The sequence below is a fragment of the Rhinolophus sinicus genome, linkage group LG06, assembly GCF_036562045.2.
Source record: "Rhinolophus sinicus isolate RSC01 linkage group LG06, ASM3656204v1, whole genome shotgun sequence".
NCBI lineage: Eukaryota > Metazoa > Chordata > Mammalia > Chiroptera > Rhinolophidae > Rhinolophus > Rhinolophus sinicus.
Genome location: NC_133756.1, coordinates 166,166,454 through 166,189,747, shown reverse-complemented (window position 1 = coordinate 166,189,747; position 23,294 = coordinate 166,166,454). Strand labels below are relative to the sequence as shown.

At 57.0% G+C, this 23,294-nt stretch overlaps 3 protein-coding genes across 10 annotated transcripts in view; 1 reads left to right on the top strand and 2 right to left on the bottom strand.

The window, feature by feature from the left end:
- Positions 1–1,266: 1,266 nt before the first annotated feature.
- Positions 1,267–15,615, bottom strand: SCT (secretin). 2 transcript variants are annotated; one of them, XM_019714813.2, is made up of 6 exons: positions 14,421–15,615; positions 3,311–6,066; positions 2,090–2,881; positions 1,874–1,975; positions 1,677–1,781; positions 1,267–1,493 (listed from the first exon to the last, which is right to left on the bottom strand). In XM_019714813.2, the coding sequence occupies exons 3-6, from the start codon at positions 2,167–2,169 to the stop codon at positions 1,373–1,375; spliced, it is 408 nt and encodes a 135-aa protein (XP_019570372.1). In that variant the 5' UTR covers positions 2,170–2,881; positions 3,311–6,066; positions 14,421–15,615; the 3' UTR covers positions 1,267–1,372. The 2 variants fall into 2 exon arrangements, 1 of the variants encoding a protein (XP_019570372.1); XR_012497693.1 differs by lacking the exons at positions 1,267–1,493; positions 1,677–1,781; positions 1,874–1,975; positions 14,421–15,615 and having other exon boundaries at positions 2,165–2,881; positions 3,311–8,972.
- On the top strand, positions 9,083–12,010 carry DRD4 (dopamine receptor D4). 3 transcript variants are annotated; one of them, XM_019714729.2, is made up of 4 exons: positions 9,083–9,463; positions 10,873–10,985; positions 11,070–11,521; positions 11,624–12,002. In XM_019714729.2, the coding sequence occupies exons 1-4, from the start codon at positions 9,182–9,184 to the stop codon at positions 11,824–11,826; spliced, it is 1,050 nt and encodes a 349-aa protein (XP_019570288.2). In that variant the 5' UTR covers positions 9,083–9,181; the 3' UTR covers positions 11,827–12,002. The 3 variants fall into 3 exon arrangements, with proteins under 3 accessions (XP_019570288.2, XP_074193094.1, XP_019570286.2); XM_074336993.1 differs by having other exon boundaries at positions 11,070–12,010; XM_019714727.2 differs by having other exon boundaries at positions 10,873–11,521.
- Positions 15,616–15,752: 137 nt separating the features above from the next.
- Positions 15,753–23,294, bottom strand: part of DEAF1 (DEAF1 transcription factor) — a 29,134-nt gene continuing 21,592 nt past the window's right edge. For 3 of the 5 annotated variants that reach the window (XM_074336987.1, XM_074336990.1, XM_074336992.1), the window contains 2 exons: positions 19,594–19,683; positions 15,753–16,168 (listed from right to left, as the gene is read on the bottom strand). In XM_074336987.1, the coding sequence (XP_074193088.1) occupies positions 16,064–16,168; positions 19,594–19,683 (195 nt within the window). In that variant the 3' untranslated portion in view covers positions 15,753–16,063. Of the gene's footprint in view, positions 16,169–19,593; positions 19,684–21,360; positions 21,633–23,294 lie in introns of those variants that run through there. The other 2 variants (XM_074336988.1, XM_074336989.1) reach the window with 2 other exon arrangements.

Genomic DNA, 23,294 nt, shown 5'->3' with positions numbered 1-23,294 from the left:
TGACATGCAGGTACCAACGGGGGCTCAACCCACAGTCACGAAGACATAAGGTGGAAAGGAGCTCACAGAATGCTCAGGACACATGGGCCTGGGTGGGGTGGGCGGTGTGGGTGCCCGCGGGGGCCAATGAGAGAGGCTGGGCAAGAGCAGGGGGCAGGGGGCTAGGGACTCAGGGAATCTAGGGCTGGGGGACTGAGGACAGGGAAGGGGCTGGCCTTTGGCTTCTGTCTGCTGAGCTGTCCCCACTCCAGATGCCTCTGCTGGGTTCTTCTGCCAGAATCACGTTGGGGCAAAGTCCTAGGCAGCCCCGTGGTTCGGACCCCAGGTTCCCCTCCAGTCCCGTCCCTTCTCCCCACACTGACCGTCTAAATCTGGAAGGAAAAAGCTGTATTCTGGGGACACACCTGCCTGTCCTGCAAATAGGCCAGCTCCCTCCCGGTGGGGCTGGGCAGGGACACAGTGATGGAAATGGCAGCGCTTCAGGGGCACCTCAGGTCCCCGGGAGCTCTGGAGCTCTGGTGCCCGACAGCAGGCTGATTCTGGAGAGGCTCCCAGTGGCTACGGAGAGGCCACTCGGTAGGGCCAGGAGGGAGGGAAGGGGCTGTGTGACAGTGGGGCATCCCTTCTCGCCTTCAGATACTTGCACCTGCTTCTCCCTGTTCTCTCTGCTGGTGACAGCAATTCTGCCTGCAACGTGCCTAACCAGCCTCCTGCACCCCTAGCACTTCTTGGGGTGTCATTACTGTCCCTGCTCCACAAGCTCAGCGTGGTCGAGCCGCTTGTCCAAGACCACAACCCTGGACAGAGAGCCCAGACGCCTGGCTTCCTGCGTGGACTCATAGCCTCCTGGTAACCCCCCTACACACACACAGCCCCACTGCCTGTCACCTCTTCCTGCCAAGCCTGAGCCTCCTCACCCCCTCAACATTCCCCCCACCTGCTCCACACACCTAGCACACGGCGGCTGGGGCAGGAACTGGGGAACGTCCTGAGCCGCCCCTCAGAGACCCTGAATGTTTGCTGAGTGGATGACAAGGGGTGCGGGCGGGGCCCTGGGGAGTGCAGTCGATGGGACAGGAAGTGGCCCTGATGCCAGAGATAAGGAAAGAGGAAGGTGAGGCGCTCACTGTCTTCTCTGGTTTAAAGGGCAGCTGGGCGTGGCCCCGTGCTGGGCTCCAGGGCAGGACCTCCTCCCCTGTGAGCTCTGCCGGGCAGGCTGTCTCCCAGCGTGGAGACGGTGCACACAGCGCGCTCGCCAGGCCAGGGTCTGAATTCTTCCTTTATTGGTGCCAAGTGCAACCCCCTCCTTCCCCCCAACCCTGCCCCATCCAGGCTCGCGCCCCGGGTCAGTAGAGGGGAGGTTCCTTCTTCCTCAGGACCTCATCTGGGTCTCAGCAGGGATGGCCGGCTCTGAAACCATGACCCCAGACTTGAGTCCAAGAGACAGCCGGGGAGACCAGGCCTGATTCAGGGGGTCCCTCGGGGCCATCATCCTGCAGAGACAGCGGGGTTAGGGGCTGTGGGCCTGAAGGTGGAGACCCCCGCCCACCTGGTGAACCAGCCTCCTCAGGTCACCAGCGCTGACTCCCCGACCCCTGGCCCACTGCTGACACGGGGTGCCCCAGGGGACCAGAGGGACGGTCGGGGCGGAGCTCTGGTGGTGGGGGCGGGCTCACCAGGCCTGCAGGACAGGAGAATGGGACCACAGCAGGCAGAGGGGGACCTCAGCAGGCTCGGTGGCAGACCCGGTCCACGATGTGCTGTTCTCCGCGTCCTGCTCGCTGCCCCCGCCCCAAATCAGAATTAGTCGTGGAATTGGGGGTCACCCCCATGCGGGGCCTGCCCCTCAGGGGTGCCCCAGGCCCGGCCTCACCTGCGCTTCCCGACCAGTCCCTGGAGCAGGCGCTGCAGCCGCGCGCTCTCCCGCAGGCGGCTGAGCTCGCTCGTGAACGTCCCGTCCGAGTGTCGCGGGGCCCTGAGGAGGGGATGACGGCGCCGCAGCGGATCAGGGCCAAGCAAGGGGTGGGGCGGACGCAGGGCCGGTAGGCCGGCCCAAGGAGCTGTGTGGGCCCCGGGACCGTGGACTCACCTGAGGGGCGCGGGGCGCCCGGCAGAGCCTTGGAGCAGCGGAGACAGCAGCAGCAGCAGTAGCAGGGCCCCGGGGGCCATGGTGGGCGCGCCGGGGTGCTAAGCGCTGCGGCCACTGCCAGAGCCGCGCGCCACCCTTTATAGCGGCGCCGGGCGGGGGGCGGGGGGCGGGGACGTCAGCACCGCCCTGGCTCCACCGAGCCCGGGCCGCTCCCCCATCGATCCGCGGGAAGGTCAGGGCCGCCCCCCCAGCTGTCAACCCGGCTGGTCGCCCGCCCCCAGCGCCGTGTCGGCGCCCCTCGGCGTGCTGGCGGGGCTCAGCCGGACGTGGACTCGCGGGCACGCGGGGGCTGGGGCGGGAGGAGGGACGTCCGGGCGGGGCGGTGGCGCGGATGCGCGGCGGGAACGTCTGTGCAGAGCCTGGAGATGAGCTCAGGAGGGTCAAGGCTGGGACAGAGGGCGAGGCGACCCGAGGCCGCGGGCTCCTCTGGAGAGGCCCCGGCACACGGAGCGCGCGGCTGGGCAGGGGGCGGCGTCGGGGAAGGCCGAGCGCCGACCGGTGACCTCACTGCCACTCACCGTGGGGGGGCTGCGCGGAGGGGAGCTTCAGGCAGGGCGCAGATCCGAGCCTGGGGGCCTCGCCATTTGTTTTTCGAGGCGGGGGAGACCTGAGCCTGTTTCAGGGGCGATAGGAGGTGGAGACGCGGAAAGGGGAGGCAGCTGGGCTCCTGATGCTTAATCAATAAGGGATTAAGTAAAGCGAGGCTTTTTAAAATCCTGTATGCATTAAATCCTGAAATAGAAATCACAAACCTAGTAAATGAAGTTATAAACTAGTTCTTGTGTTAAACTTTACGTGCATTTTAAATATAATTAGTAGACTTCTTTAGAGCAGTTTTAGGTTTACAGAAAAATTGAGCTGCAATAGTTCCCCCAGCTCAAACACACCCAGCCTCCCCTCTTCCCAGCATCTTGCACTGGTGCTCTGCATTTGTTACAGTTGCTACAGTTGATGACCCGGTATTGATACATTGTTATTACCTAAGTCCATAATTGACATCAGGAGTCACTGTTGGTGTACAATCTGGGGGCTTGGACAGATGTACAGTGACATGTACCCACAATCAATCTCACACAGATTAGTCCCACCGCCCTAAGAACCTCTGTGCTCCGTCTGTTCATCTCTCCTCCCCCCCAACCTGTGACAACCACTGATCTTTACCGTCTCCATAGTTCTGCCTTTTCCAGAATGTCCTACGTCTGGAATCACACAGCATGTGGCCTTTTCAGGCTGGCTTCTTTCTCTTAGTCACGACTTTACCATGTCCTCTCTGGCTTCAGAACTCATTTCTCTTCAACACTGAATTCGATTCCACTGTCTGGATGTCCCACAGTTTATCCATCACCTGCTGAAGGACTCCTGGTTGCTTCCAGATTTGGCAATTTGAGTAAGGCTGTTACAATCTCTGTGTGCAGGTTTTAGTGGGGACGTGACTTTCAACTTATTTGGGTAAATACGAAGAAACACGATTGCTGGATCACATGATGAGAGTGTGTTTGGTTTTGTAAGAAACTGCCACCCTGTCCTCCAAAGTGGCCGCACCATCTGCACCCCGCCCCCACCAGCCGTGGTGGGAGTTCCCGGGGCTCCATGTCCTCCCAGCCAGCACTCAGTGTCACTGGGGCTCTGGGTTGTGGCCTGTCTGGTAGGTGTGCTGTGTTCCCTCGCTGATGTTTCTTTGCATGTGTTTTTACACAGATGGTGTGACTTGTTCTTGCACAAACTTAGCAGATTGAAATGTTCTAAACTTTAATACCATTGACTGATGAATTGCATTCATGAGAATGTTCCAAGCTCCAAATACTAATTTAATTGGTTGAATTTCTTAGCACCTCAAACAGTTAACCAGGCAGATCTTCGTAAGAAAAATCTTCCCATTTAAAAAAGATTAACATGCAATAAAATGGGCTTTAAAAAATTAACATACAGTAAAGTTAATATATAGCAAAATAATGAATTTTGACAGATGTACAGATCCGTGTAACCAGCACCATAATCAGGATACAGAACAACTCCATCACCCCAAACAACTCCCTCATACTGCCCCTCTGTGGTCACATCACAGCCAGAGCGATGGGTCGCACTGCATGTGGTCACAAGCAGTCACCAGCAAGAGGGACAGACCAAGAGAGAGGCAAGTTCTGAGTGGAAGAAGCCAGGCAGGGCTGCAGCCAAGCAGAGATGGGTTGTGTCCTAGTGTTCCTGTCACAGAGGGTTCTGTAACTGCCTTCCTCTCATCCGAAAGCGCTGTCACCCACTGTCCCCACCACTCAGACTCCTTCTGCGTCCTCACAGAGCCACACTGAGGCTTCCTCATTAAGATGGTGGCCGTGCTGAAGTGTTGGGCAGATGGGGTGGTGTGCCAAGGGTTTTCCAGGGTGGGTGGCGACGAACCACCACCGAGACAGCCATTTGCTCTGCAGCCTGATGGACCAGCAGCACCAGGAGAGAGGTGAACAGTGCACCCAAACCTCGCCTTCCCAGTTGGGACATTGCTTAGAGACAACATATGACACAAGCTACAATGACAGAATGCCACTTTCCACCCATAGACCTAAGCGAGGGCCCCACAGGTTCCCAAGACGTCAACCTAAGCTGGGTCCTCACTTACGTGAATGGCTATTCAGAGCCTCAAATAGGGCATCATTCTGTGTGTGTGTGGGGGGATGGGGCACGGGGACTAATAACAGCCAATTTCAGGGCCCAGGGTTCTAAGAAAGAATAAGAAGCTTCACATTTCCAGAATAGAATGCAGGAAGGAACACATTATATGCACAGCTAAGAATTTAGTTCATCTTGATAGTTGATAGTTTCATTCTCTGAATAAGCAAAGCACAGAAAATATTCTCTAGTCCTTTTTTGGGGGGAGGTGCTTTCACCAAGATTTAAATGTCAAATTGAAGTTACTCATACCAACTCTGAGTTCTCCACTGGGGTGTGGAAGGAGGGCTTCCCACTGCTCGTGGCTGGCACATAGAACCCGACTGATCTCTGGGGGCTGATCTGTACCCTGAAACCTCACTAAACTGACTTACAGGTCCTACGAGCTTTTTGTAGCTGCCTCGGGGTTTTACGTAGACAGTCATGTCATCTGTGAATAAGGACAGTTTCACTCCTTCCGATGCAATCTGGACGTCTGTTATTTATGTCTTTCCTTACCTGGTTTCCTCGCCTGACTGTGCTGGCGAGAACAGCAGTCCCATGCCCAATAAATGTGTTGGGAGTGCACATACTTGTCTTGTGTTGATTTTAGGTGGATCCCACACAGTCTCTCATCATTAATTGGGAGGTTTGCTGTAGGGGTTTTGAAGATGCCCTTTATCAGGTCTAGAAGGCTCCTGACTATCTCTTGCTTGAACACTTTTATCATAAACAGTGTTGAATTTCGTCAGATGTTCTCCCGCATCAGTCAGTAGGACCCTGCAGTTCTTCATCTTTAGGTGCTTGACTGGTGTCCTGTGTTGACTTGAGACATTTCTCATTTTCAAATTTAATGGTATGAATTTTCCTCTGAGCTCTGCTTTAGCTCCATCCCAGAACTTTTGACATGATGTGTTCTCATTTTCCTTCAAAATATTTTCTAATTTCTCTTGAGATATCGCCTTTGACCCATGGATTATTTAGAATCGTGTTTTTTACTTTCCAAATTTTTGGACATTTTCCTGTTATTTTTTTGGTCTCCAGTTTTATTTCTTTATGGCAAGAGAACTTTGTATGATTTCCATTCTTTACAAATGTGATGCATTCCCTTTTTTGGGGCAGAATGCTATCTCTCCTGGTGAATGGTCCACATCTATTGGAGGAGCTCTGCATTCCTCGGCTGTTGGATGGAGTATGCCATAAATGCCAAACACACCTGCTTGTTGATGGTTTGTTCAGACTCTTCTGTACCCTTGCTCATGCTCCATCTACTTGTTCTGTTGATTAAGAACAGATTCTTAAACTTTTGAACAAGTCTTGTGCACCAAATGAAACGACATTCTCTTAAATGTTTCAAGCATCCCATAAAACTCTGCCAGAAATGTTGATAGAACCAGCTCTGACACCTGCCCAAGCGTCACCACCAGGGTGACGGTGGTCCCACAACTCTGACTTCTGTCCTGTTCTGGAGGGTTACAGACATACTCACTGGCCCCGGGGGACAGCGTGGCCACTCAGGCTGTGCACAGCCTTGGCCGTCTCGCAGCCCACCTTTCACTGAGCAGAGGTTCTGGGAGGATCAGGGCACATCCTTCTCCCAGGAGGGGCTGCCTCGGCTTCACCACCCTTGCCGAGCTGAAACTGTTGTTTGCAACCTGGGATCACACACATTCTAACTTTGCCCCTTTTGTGAAGTTTAATTTATTATTTACAGTTACTCTTTTTGATGTGCAGGTCTATGAGCTTGGAAAAATGTATTCGTCTTTGTAACCGCCAGTTCCCTCACCCCCAAATTCCCTCGAGACCCTTGGTGTACAGCCCTTGACTCCGAGCCCCTGTGGCCACAATTCTAAGTGTATAGGCACCTTACAAGTCATCAAAAACACATGAGGCAAAAACTGACACGGAGAAATAGAACTGGATGAAGAAATAGAAAAACCTACAGTTATACTTGGAGATTTCAATACGCCTTTCTCTGTAACTAACAAGACAGACAGAAAATTAGCAAGAACACAGATCTGATCTGAGCAGCACCTCCCTGATCTAATTGATGTTTACAGAACTTTCCATGCAATAACAGCAGAATACACTTTTTTTTTTTTTAACGTGCCTGGAACATTTATCAAAATAGACTATATTCTGGGTTATAAAATGAACCTTAATGAATTTAAAAGAACTGAGGTCTTACAAAGCATTTTTTCCTCACCATAATGGGATCAAACTAGAAATAAATAATAGAAAGATAACAGGAAAATCTCCAAACATTTGGAAAGTAAATAACATAGTTTTAGTAATCCATGAGTCACAGCAGCAGTCTAAGGAAAGTAGGAATTATTTTGACCTGAACATAATTGTAAACACAAAAACGTGTGGGATGTGTCTTAGAGGGAAATTGGAAGCATTAAATGCTTATGTTAGAAAAGAACTGTCTCAGATGAGTGGCCTTAAGAAATTAGAAAAAGGGCAAATTAAGTACAAAGCAAGCAGAAGGAAGGAAATAATAAAGAGTAGAAATCGATGAAACTGAAAACAAACACACAAAAAACAGAAAAAATCCATGAAAACAAAAGATGTTTCTTTGAAAAGATCAGTAAAGTTAATAAAACTCTAGCAAGACTGACCAAGAAAAAAAGAAACATACAATGTTTCTTTTATAATATAAGGGATGAAAGGGGTGTTGTCCTCAGCGACCTTACAGTAGGTATAAAAAAGATAATAAGGGAACTTTATAAATAACGCTAGGCCCATAAATTGGAAAACTAACATGAAATAGACCAAATTTTTGGCAGACAGACTACCACATTCACTCAGAAGACATAGTCTGTTAAAGAGATAGATGTGTTAATAAAAAAAAAAAGGTGACTTCACCGTCAAAACCCACCTAACAAACTCCAGGCCCAGATGGCTTCACTGGCCAATTATTACAACACTTAAGAAAAAGTTAATATCAATTTCATGAAATCTACTGAGGAAAATAGGAGAGAAGGGAGCACTTCCCATCTCCTTTGAGGAAGCCAGCATTATTCAGGTGCCCGAACCAGAGGGTCCCACAGAGCCATTCAGCTGGACCAACACTCAGGGCCCCTTTAATGACGGGGCTGCAGGCCGCATGTCATGGCAATTTCAGGAAGTCTATAGAGACTTCTTGCTGTAATACATTTTCCCTGGATGCTCTTTCTGTGCACGTCTATGATCTGACAGAGGACAGTTGGGGCTGGGCTGTCAGCACAGCCATGGGTCTGCTCCCACACAGTCTTATCTGCGTGGACCTGTGACCCTCCCTCCAGCCTCCCAGGCTCCCACAGTCCTGTGTTGGCAGAGGTGGGTGATGGGCCAGGTGAGTTTGTAGGTGTGATGGGTGCAGGGTGAGAGGTTTCTCACTGGGGGCTTTTCTTTCCTCTGTGAAGCGGCACTGCTGAGCTCCCTGAGTCTTCTCCTGTGCCTTTGCTGGTGTTAGTTCACCTGTGGCTGTGATGTAGGCACCATTTCCCAGGCCTGTAACCCCAGGCTGAGGGGCACACAGTTGCTCAGGGTCACAGGCTCCGAGGTGATGGAGTGGGATTGGCCACTCAGTTGTCAGCCTGGAGGGTGGAGGGTGAGGCGGTGGTGGTGGGTGATTGAGGGTGGTCCCGTGAACCAGATGAGAGTCAGCTTCCAGGAATGGGATGCAGGGCCCTGGGCCCGGGTCTGCAATCACTCTGGGGAGCCGAGCCAGGGTAGGAGAGGGTTGGGTTGGAGGGGTATCGGAGGGAGGGTGAGTGTGGACCTTGTGCCTCACGCACCGCGGATCGCCAGGGGGAGGCGCCTGAGCCCCAGGGTCCTGCGGTTGGAGCCCGGGCTGCTCCAGTCTCCCCACCCCTCGGGGAACCAGCCTGAGAAGAATGTTCTCCCGATGCCGCATGAACGGAATGGAGTGAGAACCCGATCCGCCTCCGCCTTGGGGCGCCTCCAGAAGCGTCCCTGGGGAGGGGTGCCCAACTTGGGCGCAAGTAGGGACCCGGGGGTCTCCGCGGCCGGATGGGACGGCGCTGGCGTGGGTGCGCGCGAACCTCGAAGTATGATCCCGCCGACCTTTCATCTCGTGGGCTTTTCCTGGCGCAGACCTACGCATGCCCCCAATCCTGCGGTGGGCCCGCCTGTGCAAATCACCTCGCTTAATTCGCATCTCATTGAGCCGTTGCATTTGTCCATCGGCCCGTCTCCCGCGGCGCAAAAGTCCAAGATGAGCACATAGAGTGCATCCTGGAGTTCCCCAGGGCCCACCGAGCCCGGGGGGACCCCGAGGCTCAAGGCCAGGCTGGGGCGGGCCCAAGGGGCGGGGCTCCCGGATTCGCGACCTGGTCACTGTCCACGGTGCTGAGCTCCCTCTGGGACGCGTGGAGCCGGGGCGCCATGGGGAACCTCAGCGCCGCAGACGCGCTGCTGGCGGGACGCGGGCAGAGCACCGGCGGCGGCACGGGGGCGCCGGCGGGACTGGAGGGGCCTGGGGCAGCAGCGGCGCTGGTGGGGGGCATACTGCTCATCGGGGCTGTGCTCGCGGGGAACACGCTCGTGTGCGTGAGCGTGGCGGCCGAGCGCGCCCTGCGGACGCCCACCAACTACTTCATCGCGAGCCTGGCGGCCGCGGACCTCCTACTCGCTCTGCTCGTGCTGCCGCTCTTCGTCTACTCTGAGGTGAGTGCAACCACGACCGCTTGGTACACTCTCACCTGCTCCTTTGTCCCCTGCCCCGGTCCACGTGAGGACTCAGAATGACCAGGCAGCTTGCCTTCTCTGGAGTCTCAAGCTGAGGCGGTTGCAGGGCCGCTGCGCCTGGTAGCAAGACAACCGGAGCCTCTGAACCTATCCCTCCCCCATCTCTCTGTCCATCTGCCAGTCTTGCTGTCTGTCTGTCCGCCCTCCCTCTCCTGTCCCTCTCTTCTCTTCCTTCCTGCCTTAACCTCTGCTACTCAAGAGATGTTTCTGTCCTTCAAACCAAGGACCCCACAAACAGGCGACTTTGGCAGTCCGCACACCCACCCACCTCCCTCAGCTGGGTTCCATTCCCCAGGAGAGCCAGCTGGACAGACAGGCAGATTCAGGCTTACCCCTCCTGGCTCTCCCTGGGGCACAGAGACTGCACATCACTGCACAACGCCACAGCCACGTGAGGCTGGCAACATACATACTAGTGCACCCCATGGAAGGAGAGACCCTCACTCATGCCCAGACTCAGCCCACAGCAAGAAGGACACTCAATTGCCAGGAGCTGCGGGGGAGGGAGGGGAGGCCTGGGGGAGAAAGCAGAAGGGGGGCAGGTGTGGGCTTTAGGCCCTGCCTACAACAGGGGCCAGGAGCCTCTCTACCCCAGACCAGGTCTGGCCCTTGCGTGGGTCCCCTCTGGTGCCGGCTCTGTTTCCTCTGCGGTTTGGGCAGAGAAAAGCTGCTTAGGGCTGTGTTGGGGACACGGTGTTCTGGGCTGTGGGGGAGGGAAGGCTTGGTTTTTCTAAAGTGGACACAGTGGATCAGGCAGGGCTGGGGCACAGGCTAGCAAGGCAAGGGCATGCCTCACCTGCCATGCCCTCAGAGCTGCAGACAGACGTCACAGCAACAGCTCTTAAGCGCCTAATCCTCCGAAATCAGCAGAAGGGGATTGGGGGGCGGGGGCTGTCTGCTCCTTTGCCCTTGGTTGGGGTGCTAGGCCTTTATACTTTTTAACTCATTTATCCTCAGGACACTTACGTGGGTGCCATCATCACCCTCATTTTACAGGTGAGGGCACAGAGTGAAGTCACTTGTCCCAGAGCAGTGATAGTTTAACCAGACAGGTGGACCATTAGTTGTGCCCCGGGGGGAAACAGGGGCGGTGGGCTTCGTTCCAGGGCAGCCAGGTCTTCCCCTGCCCGGAGTGCCCCCCTCCCATACCTTGAGCTCCCCATCATCAGAGCTCAGGGTCCTCAGGCGGTGATACTCCGAGGGCCGCAGCCACGCCTCTCTCTGTTCTAATAATAAAAGGAGGCATGGAGGGCGTGTCAGGACTGCTGGCCCGGGAGTCAGCGGGTCTCGTGTCTCTTGTTGTTGCCCTGACCCTCCTCACCGCCCAGGTCCAGGGCGGCGTGTGGCTGCTGAGCCCCGGCCTGTGCGACGCGCTCATGGCCATGGACGTCATGCTGTGCACCGCCTCCATCTTCAACCTGTGCGCCATCAGCGTGGACAGGTGGGCCGCCCACCTCCTGGCCCCGCCCCTCGCCGCCTGGCCCCGCCCCTCGCCCGGGCCCGCCCCTCACAGCACTACCCGCAGGTTCGTGGCGGTGACGGTGCCCCTGAGCTACAACAGCCAGAGCTGGGGCGGGCGTCAGCTGCTGCTCATCGGTGCCACGTGGCTGCTGTCGGCGGCAGTGGCAGCGCCCGTGCTGTGCGGCCTCAACGACGCGCGCGGTCGCGACCCCGCCGTGTGCCGCCTGGAGAACCGCGACTACGTGGTCTACTCGTCCTTGTGTTCCTTCTTCCTGCCCTGCCCGCTCATGCTGCTGCTCTACTGGGCCACGTTCCGGGGCCTGCGACGCTGGGAAGCCGCCCGCCGCACCAAACTGCATGGCCGCGCGCCCCGCGGGCCCAGCGGCCCAGGCCCGCCGCCTGCTGAGGCCCTGGCGCCACCCGAGGCCATCCGGGCCGAGCATGCCCGCAGGAGGAGGGGCGTCCAGATCACGGGCCAGGAGCGCAAGGCCATGAGGGTCCTACCCGTGGTGGTCGGTGGGTACCTGCCCCGGTCGGCGGAGGGGAGGGTGGCAGCGCCCAGGGCGCCGGGCCGAGTAGGGGCCCTGGCTCACGCCCCGCCCCCGCCCCCTCCCCCAGGGGCCTTCCTGGTCTGCTGGACGCCCTTCTTCGTGGTGCACGTCACCCGGGCGCTGTGTCCCGCCTGCGCTGTGCCCCCGCGGCTGGTCAGCGCTGTCACCTGGCTGGGCTACGTCAACAGCGCCATCAACCCGGTCATCTACACGGTCTTCAACGTCGAGTTCCGCACGGTCTTCCGCAAAGCCCTGCGTCTCTGCTGCTGAGCAGACCCCACCGCACCCCATCCGCTCCGACTTCCCCACCTTGCCTGGGGGGGGGTAAGCCCCCAGCAAGGGCAGGGGGCGCTTTTGTAATAAAATGGATTCCTTCCTAAAAACATCCACCCAGAAGACTCATAGCGAGTGGGGCTGGGCAGGAGGGGGGCAAGGAGTTGGAGCCTCCAATCCACGTGGAGCCCAGGCCCCCACTGACCCTCTTGCCAGTTAATTCCTTCCTTCCCAGAGAACAGAAGCCCAGAGAATAGACCCCACAAAGCCTCTCTTGGCTCAGAGTGAGGTGGGGGCACTGGCACTGCTCCTGGGGTGGGGTGGGGGGTGTTGGGTTTGACTGCAGGGACCTGTCAGCTACTGACACCCTCCTCCCCCACACTGGCCACCAGCTGCAGCTCCCCAGCCCCTGACAGCATTCTGGGCCACCACTGGGGGCCAAGCAGTAGCCCCTGCTTCTCCAAGGACTAGCCAAGGTGGCCTCCTCCACTGTCCCTGCAAAACAGCTGAGCTGACCCACCATTTTGGCAGCTGCCTTTTCAGAGCATGCTCTCTGCCAGCCCCTGACCAGATGCCCAACCCCCAAGGAGAAGGGCCTGGGGAGCTGAGCAGGCCCACCGGGCAGCCTCCCTCCTCCCCGGAGTGCACTTCAGAGTGGGCCCACAGGGCACTCAGCCATCCGCTGCCCAGTGGCCATGTCCAGGGCACTGGAGGAGGGAGGGGGCTCAGGGCTCAAGGCCTGACAGAACCACCCAAGCTGCTCCTGTGCTCAGCGCCCCCCCAGCCCTGGGGAGGAGGGTGCAGCCCTCGGCCCCTCTAACAAGGAAGCCCAACCTGGACTCACATTGGCCCTCCCAGTCTAAGGGCTATCTGTGCGCAATAACGGGAGAAACTACAGCTGAGAGGTCCACAGCATCCGGCAGTCAGGAGTTAAAATGCCTCGTGTGGAGGGGCGGGGCCCACTCGCCAGTGGTGCTTACCCTCCTGCTTATGTTGCGCTGCCCCCTCCTCTGAGTTTCCCTGACCACCCCCATCACTTTGGAGGCTTGCTCATGGCCACCCTGTCCCCATCTGAATAATGAGGATCACTCCATCTCCTGCTGGACTGGGGACTGACGAGGGGCGCCATATCTGTGCTCACACAGGGTCTGAGGGGCAGTGGGGGTGGGGAGGGGCACGTGGGAAGGACCCCAGCTCTGATAGCTGCTTGAACTTGGGGCAATTTCTTGCCTGTGAGTGTGAGAACAGCTGCAGCAAACACTCTGGGTCTCCCCCACCTTGGGGAGTAGCCCCAGTACTTAGAGAGGGGCCCCAGATAGCACAGCTGAGCCCTGCTGGCTGTCTCGGGCACAGACACCTGCCCTAGGCCTGGCAGTGGTTGCCCTGGAACCTCAGACTTGAAGACTGGGGCTACAGGGGTCGACTGGGGCTGTCAGTCTGCTGGCAGGGCTGGAGTGACAGACTCTCCTGGACTCCAGCTGCTGGCCCCGCTGCCCAGCTCTGCTCCCCTCAGTTCCACACCAGCCTACAACCTGCCGGCCTGACGCTCAAGCCACACGTGCCTGCGGGGCCTGCCATGGTCCAGCACAGAGCAGGCCCCACATGCCTACTTTAAGCGAGCAGAGCTGCCAAGGGGACCTCGTTCAGCACCACACCTGCCATCTGCGGACACCTGCGGCTCTGCCCACCCCACCCAGGCTCTGTACGAACTGAGGCCGTGTCCCCATCTCCTATATGTGAAGACAGGCCTGACCATGCTCCTGACAGTCTGCGACCTGCAACGCCCCTCGGGGGCTGAGCTGTGGATGGGCTGGGAGCTGCTGGTGGCCACACCCCACCCCACCAGCCCTGTATGCAGACTCTTGCAGCCCCACAGAGGGGGACAAAGTAGCCATGGGGACCAGGCGCAGATCTGCAGAGCCCGGCTGACCTGGATGCGCCTCACTGGTCCAGCTCGCTTGCTGGGCCCACCCATGCCAAAGGCCACCCCAGCCTGCAGCTCTCTGGACTGGAGGGCCTGGGGTGCCCGAAGGGCCGAGGCCTGTACCAGCTGACAGAAGCCGGCCCTGTGTATGTCCCTCAGGCTATGTCTGGTAAGAGATGCCATCAGAAGCGTTGACACAGAACCCTGCCTGCCGATGAACCCCCAGCGTCTGGAGAACAAGTTCCAGAAGCCACCCAATAGCCAAGCTACGTAGACACAGCTTTACAAACCCAGAGATGGCACTTTGGAAAACTGCTCCCAAAGCGTGTGGTCCTGAGGCTTCTATTTTAAAGAAAAGGGGGAAGGGTAAGCTGCCCACAATGCAGGAGCACCCCTCCCCGGCCCAGGGAATCACTGTCCTGCGGTGTCTGGTCCACACATGGAGAGGGTGCTGTGTTCAGCTGCCCGCCAAGTGGGCACCTGGAACCCCGTCTTGTTGGCTGTGCACCAACCTGCAGTTGCTTGTTTAGCATTCTCAGGTTTGGGGGGATTCCTTCTTGGGGTGCAGGCCCCGCAGCCAGCTGCCTCCTGCTGAGGCACATGTGGCTTTCGGCTGAGCGAACCTCATGAGGCTCTGTGCATGCTGCACACTGAAGAACACACTCACCGTGCACCTCCCAGGAAGGGGCCTGGTGAGGCCAGTCATGGGTGCCCGGTGGGGCCAGGTTCAGACCCCACTGGACTCCCAACATTCTCCGCCCAGGCTTCTCCAGCCTTCGGCTCCCAGAGGTAATGATGGAGGCAGGAAGGTGAAATGCCAAGGCACAGCCACTTCACCAGCACTTGTTAAAAAGAAACTCGAGCTAGCTTAGTCCGTGGGGCCGAATGCAGCACAGGCAAAGGGCTTCCGGGGAGGACGGCCCTGGCCCCCATGGCTCATTCCCAAGCCAGGGTCCCAAATGGCAAGTCTCCAATGCATGACCAACTTGGAAGAACCTTCTGGAAGCAGGAGTCTGAAGGTGCAGAGCTGGAGAATTCTCATGCCCCCGGTGGCATGAACGTGGCCGACACACAGCTCACAGAAACTGCCTCAGAGGCAGCATCAGAATCAATCAAGGCCTGTAAACTGGATGACACTTGGTGGCCGCCAGGCTCTGCACCGCAGCCCCCGCAGGGTGTCTCCTCAGCTGTGGGAATTCCCTCCAAGCACAGACCGAGCCTCTGAGTCTCCTCCATGCAGAGAGAACGTGCAATGGCTCTCCCAGGATCCCAGGGCCACAAGGGCTTTCCTGGAAGCCCACGGAAGCTTCCAGACGTGGGGAGACTGCTCCTCAGCAGCACTGTTGTTCAGCAGGTGGGGCAGTTCCCGTTTCCAGGGCCAGCCAAGCCTGATGTCCAAACGTGGCTGGTGCTGAATCCCCCAGGTGCCAGCCCGGCGATGACCCCCTGGACCTCCCTCCACAAGGTTCCTGGGGCAGCTGGGTCCAGGCTGTAAGGAGGCGCAGAGATGAGGAGCTGCCCTGAGACAGGCCACATGACACCCTCAGAGGTGTCCCGCCCACTGGCTAGGACGGCACCAGGCAGGCGCTGAGAATCAAGGCCACCCACCAGCACCACGACGCCATGTGGTCAGGGCGGGGAGGCCAGGCAGCCCTGCCTCTGAGTGGTCTTCAGTTATCAGGTGTGATATGTGCTAAAGGGAAGACGTGAGACCTCTTCTTCGGGGTCACACACAGGCTGTCATCGCCTGCTGGCCACTGAAGAGCAAGTCACTTCAGAGACTGGATGATGGCTCTGAGGTCTGAGGGACCTGTGTACCAGGGACAGTGCCACCTGGAGCTGCCGTCTCCGCTCCAGCACCTCACTGACAGATGGGTGGGAAAAATGCAGCAGGCGCCTCGCCATTCCCCAGGGTCAACGGTCAACCGCCTGATCAGGAAAACTGAAGCCCCATCTCCCAGGCGTCTGGGGGGGTGGGGCTGGAACTGCACCAGGTGGGGCAAGGGACATCAACTTTATTGGGACACATGTATGTACACGCATGTTACAGAACACCACACCCCGTGGGTAAGATGGACGCTCATGATCCGAGAGATAAAAAAGCACCGTGAAAAGGCCCGCCCACTGGCCACTGCCCTGACCTTCCTCAGGGCCTCTGGGCAGCACAAGTTCACTTCCAAGGGCACAGGTCAAAGGCCTGTTCATAACTTGGCCGGCAAGATCTTCACTTCTCAACATCCCCCCGCCGTCCTCGAGGGGTCCTGGGCCTGCGACAGCCCCGTGGCACCAGAGAAGGGGCCTGGTGAGCCCTCACACGCTGACTTTCTCTATCACGCTCTCGGTGACGTGGACTTCGTCCGCCTGCACAGTGACGGCTGCCGACTGGCCACACATGTGCTGGTGGTCCTTCCAGTCCTGCAAGAAGGACACACCCTGTGTTACCAGGAGCCGTCACCTCGGTTCAGAGAAGCCTGCACATGGGCGCCGAGCCTGGGATGGTGGTCCACCGAGGCTGCAGCCACTTGAGCGTGTGCCCAACCCACCGGGCAGCCTGCTCCCAGCCCAGCCTGCCCAGCCTCGTGTCTGTGGGACCCGCTCCAAAGGAAGACAGCCAGGATGAGCCTTGAAACACCGAGACTCCCGAAAGGCGTGCATGCTGATGCTACTGCCCCTGTTCAGGGATCTAAAAAAGCAATAACCGGACACGCAGAGAAACATCTGCATCTGGTGGGGCTGCCCACGGTGTTACTCATAATTGCAAACATGAAAAAACACAGCTGGAACCAGCTGCGTCGGCAGGAGGGCCTGGTGGCTGTGGCTCACAGGAGGCCGGAGTGGACCCCAGCACCTGCCCCGCTCCCCAGGTAGGGCAGGTGCTGCCATCCGCCTGTTCACAGATGGGAAATGGAGCTGAGCTCCAGGTGAGTCCTGTCCCCGTGTCCCCACCACGCGAGGGGCCTCAGCCTGGACCAGGGCTCTCAAGAGGCTTGATGGCCAGGGAAGGATGGCCATGTCATCAGTCAAGACAGACGTAACCTGGACTGATGGCGAGGCCAGGGTTTGGCACAAAGTGATGTGACATGAATGAGTGAACACGCACTTGGAAGAACAGACACATGTGTGCAATGTTCATGAGGGACGCCTGGACGGCAGAATCCTGACGACAACCTCTGTGCTGGCCCATGTTTCCCACACATTCTACGATATGTGTGTCTCGTTTTTATAATAAAGGTAAAACTTGAAACCATTATATCAAAAGAACAAAAGTTTAATTTGAAAATCTCCTGAAAATAGACTGTGTAAATCTACACAGCATGTTTAAGGCATGCACACACGCACGCCTGGGCTCCAGACCATGGCGTCTCACACCATCCGTATAACTTAACTCGAAACGGATTATAAACCTGAACGTAAGAGCTAACACTATAAATGTTTAAGAACAAACAGGGCCGGCCCAAGGCTCAGGCGGTTGGAGCTCTGTGCTTCTAACTCCAAAGGCTGCTGGTTCGATTCCCACATGGGCCAGTGGGCTCTCAACCACAAGGTTGCCTCCAAGGGATGGTGGGCTCTGCCCCATTCAACTAAGATTGAATATGGCACCTTGAGCTGAGCTGGTGCTGAGCTCCCAGAACAGGTTTTCCTGACCTTGAGCTAGGCAGAAGTCCAGAGTTATGAGAGCAACTGCATGATCTCCATTAAAAAATTGTTTTGATAAACTGAACTTCGTCAAAGTTAAAAACGTTTGCCTTGCAAATGACCCTATTAAGGAAACAGACAGATAAGTCACAGGCAGAGAGAATATGTTTGCAAATCACATATCTGATGAAGGATTGTGCCCAGAATATACACAGAACTCTCTATACTCATAATAAGAAAACCCATCAAATTTAAAAATGGGCAAAAGATTTCAGAAGACATTTCCCCAAAAAGAGATACACAACTGCCTAACAGCAGCTAAAAAGATGCTCAAAGCCATTGGTGGTGGGAAATGCTCCTTAAGCGTGTGCACTCACCTCACCCCCAGGGGAGCAGCTATAATCAGCCAGTCACATGCATGGGGAGGGCGTGGCCAGGCCGGAGCCCCGCCCACTCCCACTGGGTACAAAGCGGAGCTGCTGCTTTCACGGTTTCTTAATAAACATCAACTTACTATGTGATCTAGCAAATCCACTCCTCGCCAAGACAGACAAACGCACGCCCACCCTCACAAATTCGTATGTAATGTTCACAACAGTCAAAGAGTGGGAACGCAGAGACAAGACGCGGGCGTCCACACCGCAGACCAGCACTCAGCCAGAAGAACGAAGCACCTACAGGCTACGACGCCCAGATGCCAGTTGCACAAAACACCCAGAAAAGGCAAATCTACAGGAAGTAGCTTCGTGGTCGCCAGAGGCGGAGCTGGGCCTGCGGGTGTTTTGTTGGGACAGGCAGTTCTGAAACTGAGCTGTGATGTCTGCACAACTTCAAATTCATGAAGGCACTGAACTGTGCCCTCAACACGGGCAAGTTTATGGTATGTAAATTATGCTCAGTGAGGATGTTTCTCTCTCTCGCTCTCTCACACGCCCTCATGTATATTTGCAAAAAAAATGAAGTCTTCAAGGCAACACCCCAAACTAGCCCAAGCATAAGAAGACGAGCCCGATCACTGAGCTCCATTACCAGCCTTTGCAAGAGCTTCCAGGAGCGCGTGGAGCCCCCAGGAGGCCACACGGAGGCCACCCAGCACTGCAGCCCCCTCCTTCCACATCCCGTGCTCACTGCGGCCCCAGCATGAGCACTGAGGTTCTGGAAACTCACTTTAGGTCAGGTTATGTGAGGAAAGCCAGGGCACGTATGTGTCAGGAAAGGAGGCTAAAGGAAACACCCTTAGCAGGGAAGCATGGCCTCTGCCAAGATTAAACCTAGAACTTGACCTGTCCCTGTGGCGAGCAGATGTCCAAGACTGCAGCTCACTGGCCACAGATGGAACCCTGGAAAACCACCCCATGGGGAGCAAACCCAGGGTCTTCCTGCGATGTTTCAATGTTTCAAGTTCAGGGAACGTTTACAGATCAGCCCCTCAGATGCCAATGGCTCCCTCTCAAGCCCCGCACGGCACAGCCCGGCAGCACAGAGGCTACCGTTCAGTTCCAGCTCGCTGGTGATGCAGCAAGGAAAGCTGTGGTTCCACTTCCTGTCCCTAGCACCCAAGGGGCCCGGGCAGGTCTTGGGGTGCCCCTGGCCGGGCACGCATTCCTCCAGCCACATCCACACATTGGTCCTGCGGTCATCCCACCCCTCCTGCCCAGCCTGCGACCGCAGGGTTTCTGTTGACAATGGAAAGTACTCCAGAGGCAGCAGCTGGCAATCCCTGGCCGGGCGACAGGCTGTGTGGCACCGGCAGCGTGGGCCACGCCAAAGACCAGACTCCCTACTTTTCGTCCACCCCAGGTGTCATCTCAAGTGTGGGAAACTCTAAGTGGGCCACGAAGGGGACACTGAAGGGCTGCCCCCTGCCCAGCTCCCCCTCGGCCAGGCTTAGCTAGTGATGGCCATGCTGGAAACGTGCCCTTTTGTGTCCTGAGACTGAAAGGCTGAGTAACGGAAACAGAGATGGGAGTCCGGTCACCCCAAGGCTCACAGTCTAGGAGGAGCATCAGGGGTGGTGCCCAGCAGCATGAGGTCAAGGGCCACGGCGAGCAGGGCCCGCCCCAAGGGGACAGGGCTCTGGGCAGCTGAGGATGGTGCGGGCACAGTGGGCAGACGGGGGGCACGGTGGGTGGGCAGGGGGCACTGCGGGCAGATGGACGGGGGCACGGCAGGCAGGGGGCACGGCGGATGGGCGGGAGCACTACCTTGCGTTGGCAGAAGGTCGAGCAGTAGTTGACTTTGTGGCAGCCGGTGCACTCGCTCATGGCCTCCCGGCCACAGTTGACACAGGATTGCTGCAAGGACACAAGAGCCGGTCAGTGCCGGGAGACACAGGGGACCTCAGGGTGGGGGCCAGGGTTCCCCAGGGCTCTGACATGTGTCCCGTCCCCAGCGTTGCCGCCGTGCCCTCTCCTGTCACCTCCAGAGTCAGCTCCTCTATCCAACAGGGTTTGCAGTCATTGACCGGGAGGTGGAGCGAGCAGCACGTCTGCATTAGCCTTCCTCCAAATTCCAGGAACCTCATTTGCACCACGCGCAGAGCACCCAGCATGGGGACAGAATGCCCCAGCATCGGTAGCAGGCGCAGACACAGGCGGGCTGGGCCAAGCGGCCACCATGCAGCCCCAGCCTGCCCCACCTGGGTCTGAAATGGACATTCTGCGTCCTTTCCTTCTAAGTCACGTGATTGGACCTTTGCTTTCCATAAATTTAGGACCTCACAGGGAAGAGGCCTGCCCCTGGCTGCCGAGGTGGCCCGGCTGTCAGCTCTCCAAGATGGAGACTGGCGCTGCTGACTGCCCCCCACTTTCCCTCACGCGTGTGCAAACACAGCAGACTCCCAGGGTTCCGTTCTGGATTTCAGTCTCCTTCTTTGCACAACGCTGTGTTTACTGTGACTGCTGTTTTCCAGTATCTTTGTGCACGTCAGACAACATGGTGGCACCATGTGGGTGTGTGGCCCTATGCACTCTCTTCCCCTCTACTTTGAATGACAAACCACTTCGAGGAAAAGTAGACGAAGCCACTGCACAGCTGGCTCCAGGGAGAGCAAGGCGTGTGGGCAGGCGGCCCCCCACAAACACTGTGGTGGCAGGTGGCCCAAGACCCTGCGGCCTTCCCCGCTGGACGCAGTGCCCTGCCATGGGCACTTCCCTCCGTCCTGATTCATCTCCACACGCTAACCACACACATGAATGCAGCAGCCACAACTGGAGCTGCAACCACCTCCCTGGCAGTCTCAGCTGTGTAACCTGGGTTTTTAAATCACAGACAAAAGGTGAAGCGGGCAGCCAGCCCCTGCACCGGCCACGGGCTCGTGACCCCTTTCTGATCCCTGCAGCCCTCCCTGTCCCGCCTTTGTCCCCCACCCACCCCACTCTTGGGAAGGCAGTGGGGGAAGGGTCCTCGCAGCCTCTCCCACTCGAAGCTCCCAGGATCTGCCTTTCCGATCCCGAACTCTTCCCAATGTTGTAATCAAACAGGAGTACCTGCAACAACATTTAATGGCATAAGAAGTTCTGCCGCTCTCCAATGGGGTAGGCTCAGGTATGGGGAATTCACACCCACGTAGGCTGATGTCATTCATGTCACAGCAAGGCCCTCGACAGAAAACCACTCAGCACGTATGCCTGGACCACACACATGCTCATGCCTGGACCACATGCATGCGTGCGTTGGGTCACATGTGTGCTCGTGCCTGGATCACACATGTGCTCACGCCTGGACCACACGTGTGCTCACGCCTAAACCACATGTGTGCTCACGCCTGGCACCTATGCGTGCTCGCACCTGGACTACACACGTGCTCGCACTGGCACCCCCAGGTCACCACAGTCAGCATGTTTCAAGGGACACTCTGGGTCTCCCTGATACACGGCTCAGGCTGGGGCCTTCGGCACTTCCGAGCCCCCAGCCCCTATAAGACCCCTGGAGAGGGCACTCTCCAAGCAGTCGACTCACTCGAGAGCCCATCATTTCACAAGAACCCGGCGTCCAGGGGCTGTGGTCATCCCAGGCCATGAAGGTCAGACCTGCCACCTCGTGCTCAAAGGTGAAACAGGCAGTGCTGCGTGGCTGACCCATCTGCATGCAGAGCTGTTGGTCAGGGTTCCCAGAGGAGTGTGTCCACGTGTCTGGGCTGCACGGGGCCACGTGATCTATGATTCTGCGATGAGGATGGACACGTCTCATCAGGTTATGTGCTCAGCTTTCGATGAAATTGTTTGAGAATGTCACATCACATCTACAGCCGAGACAAAGGACAAACATGCTTGTAGCAGTCAGTCCCAGCCAATCAAAGGCTCAGGAGGCTGAAACGTGACTGGGCTTTTGGGGGAGGCAGGGTGGCCTGGCTGAACCCTCTCCTAACAGCTTTAGCCGTCTTAGCAAACAGGATTTTAAGGATAAAGGGATTTCGTGTTGCATTTCTTTATTCAAAACACATGAAGTTACAAATGAAATGCAAAGCCCAGCTTCTCAGGGGTGGGACCTTGCCTATCCAGCCACATCAGTGTTCTCAGCTGACCTAAGGGATGCGGATGTCAGCCCTTCCTGCACTGGCGACTGCCACCTGCCAGCCCTTAACAGGAATTCAGTTTCTGGACCCTCGAAGTGTGAGGTGAGGCTCAAAGTGGCCGTGAGCTGTGGCTGTTCTATGTGGGGACAACGCAGGGCGCAACGTCACGTGCCATCTGGGTGAAGAGCACACCTGCCGTTCTGCCGGCATGCGCCTGCTGCCACCCCCCACACGAGAATGGGCACCGAGGGAGCAGGGTCTCATTACTCGTGAACCTCACTCTGTGACAGAAAGGCCCAGTGGTCAGCAAAGGAAATGGAAAGAAGAAGTGAAGAGTATTTTCCTCTTTTGCTTCCTCAGCAGCACAAAGTTCAGATTCCTGCACGACTGGAGCTACCAACCCGAGTGTCCCACGCTGCCCGTCCCTCTGTCCCCAGGGAGGCCCACAGAATGCAACCGCGGGGCACAGGTGTGCTGGGAACCCATGACTCAGGGACCATCCAAGTAAGGATGCACGTGTCTGTTTTCTGATTTCTGCTTCCACATACAATTAGAAGACACATCAGACGCTCCTTCTTTTCATGGCCAGACGTGCCTGGGGCAGCTGTGTAACCTGCCGTCCCCAGAAGGAACCTGCCGGACCAAAGGGCAGCCTGATAGACCCGGCAGCTGTCCTCTGCGCGGCCTGGGCTGTGGGCACGAGCGGATGACCCCACTGCTGCCCTTTACATCGCTGGTTTCCTCCCCACCTGGGGATCAAATGATCCCCAAATCCCTTCTGATTCTGGGAGAAAAACTACAAAAACCATCAACACCTGATCAGTAGTTCGCACAGGGCCTGCCACACGATACGTGATCAGTAACACCTAGGAATCAATACAGTAAGCTCCGTTTTCATATTACATTGATTTGTAACGCGATTGAAAACAGGCAAAGGATCTGAAGAGAGAGTATTCCAAAGAGGGTCCACAGTGGCCCACAAGCAGGTGACAAGAAGCCCAGTGCCAGAGGTCATTGAGGAAACGCAAGCCCAAACCGCGACACAGCCCGTCAGCCAGAAGGACGGCTGGGACCAGAAAACCGGGCGACCACAGGATCCGGTGAGGCTATGAGAAGCTGGAAGCCACACACAAAGCTGTGGAAACAGCCTGATAATTCCTCTGCCCAAGAGAAGTGAAAACACATGTGCACACAAACAGCTGTACACACGTGTCCAGAGCAGCCAGAGAGCAGAAACAACCCAATGTCCACCAACTGCTGAACAGAAAAGCCTCTGTGGCCCGTCCACACATGGGAGTGTGACTCGGCCGTGAAGGGGGCACGGGCCTCGCTAAACCATGGATCTCAGGGAGACACCAGATGCACAGGCCACCGGTGTGAGATCACGTG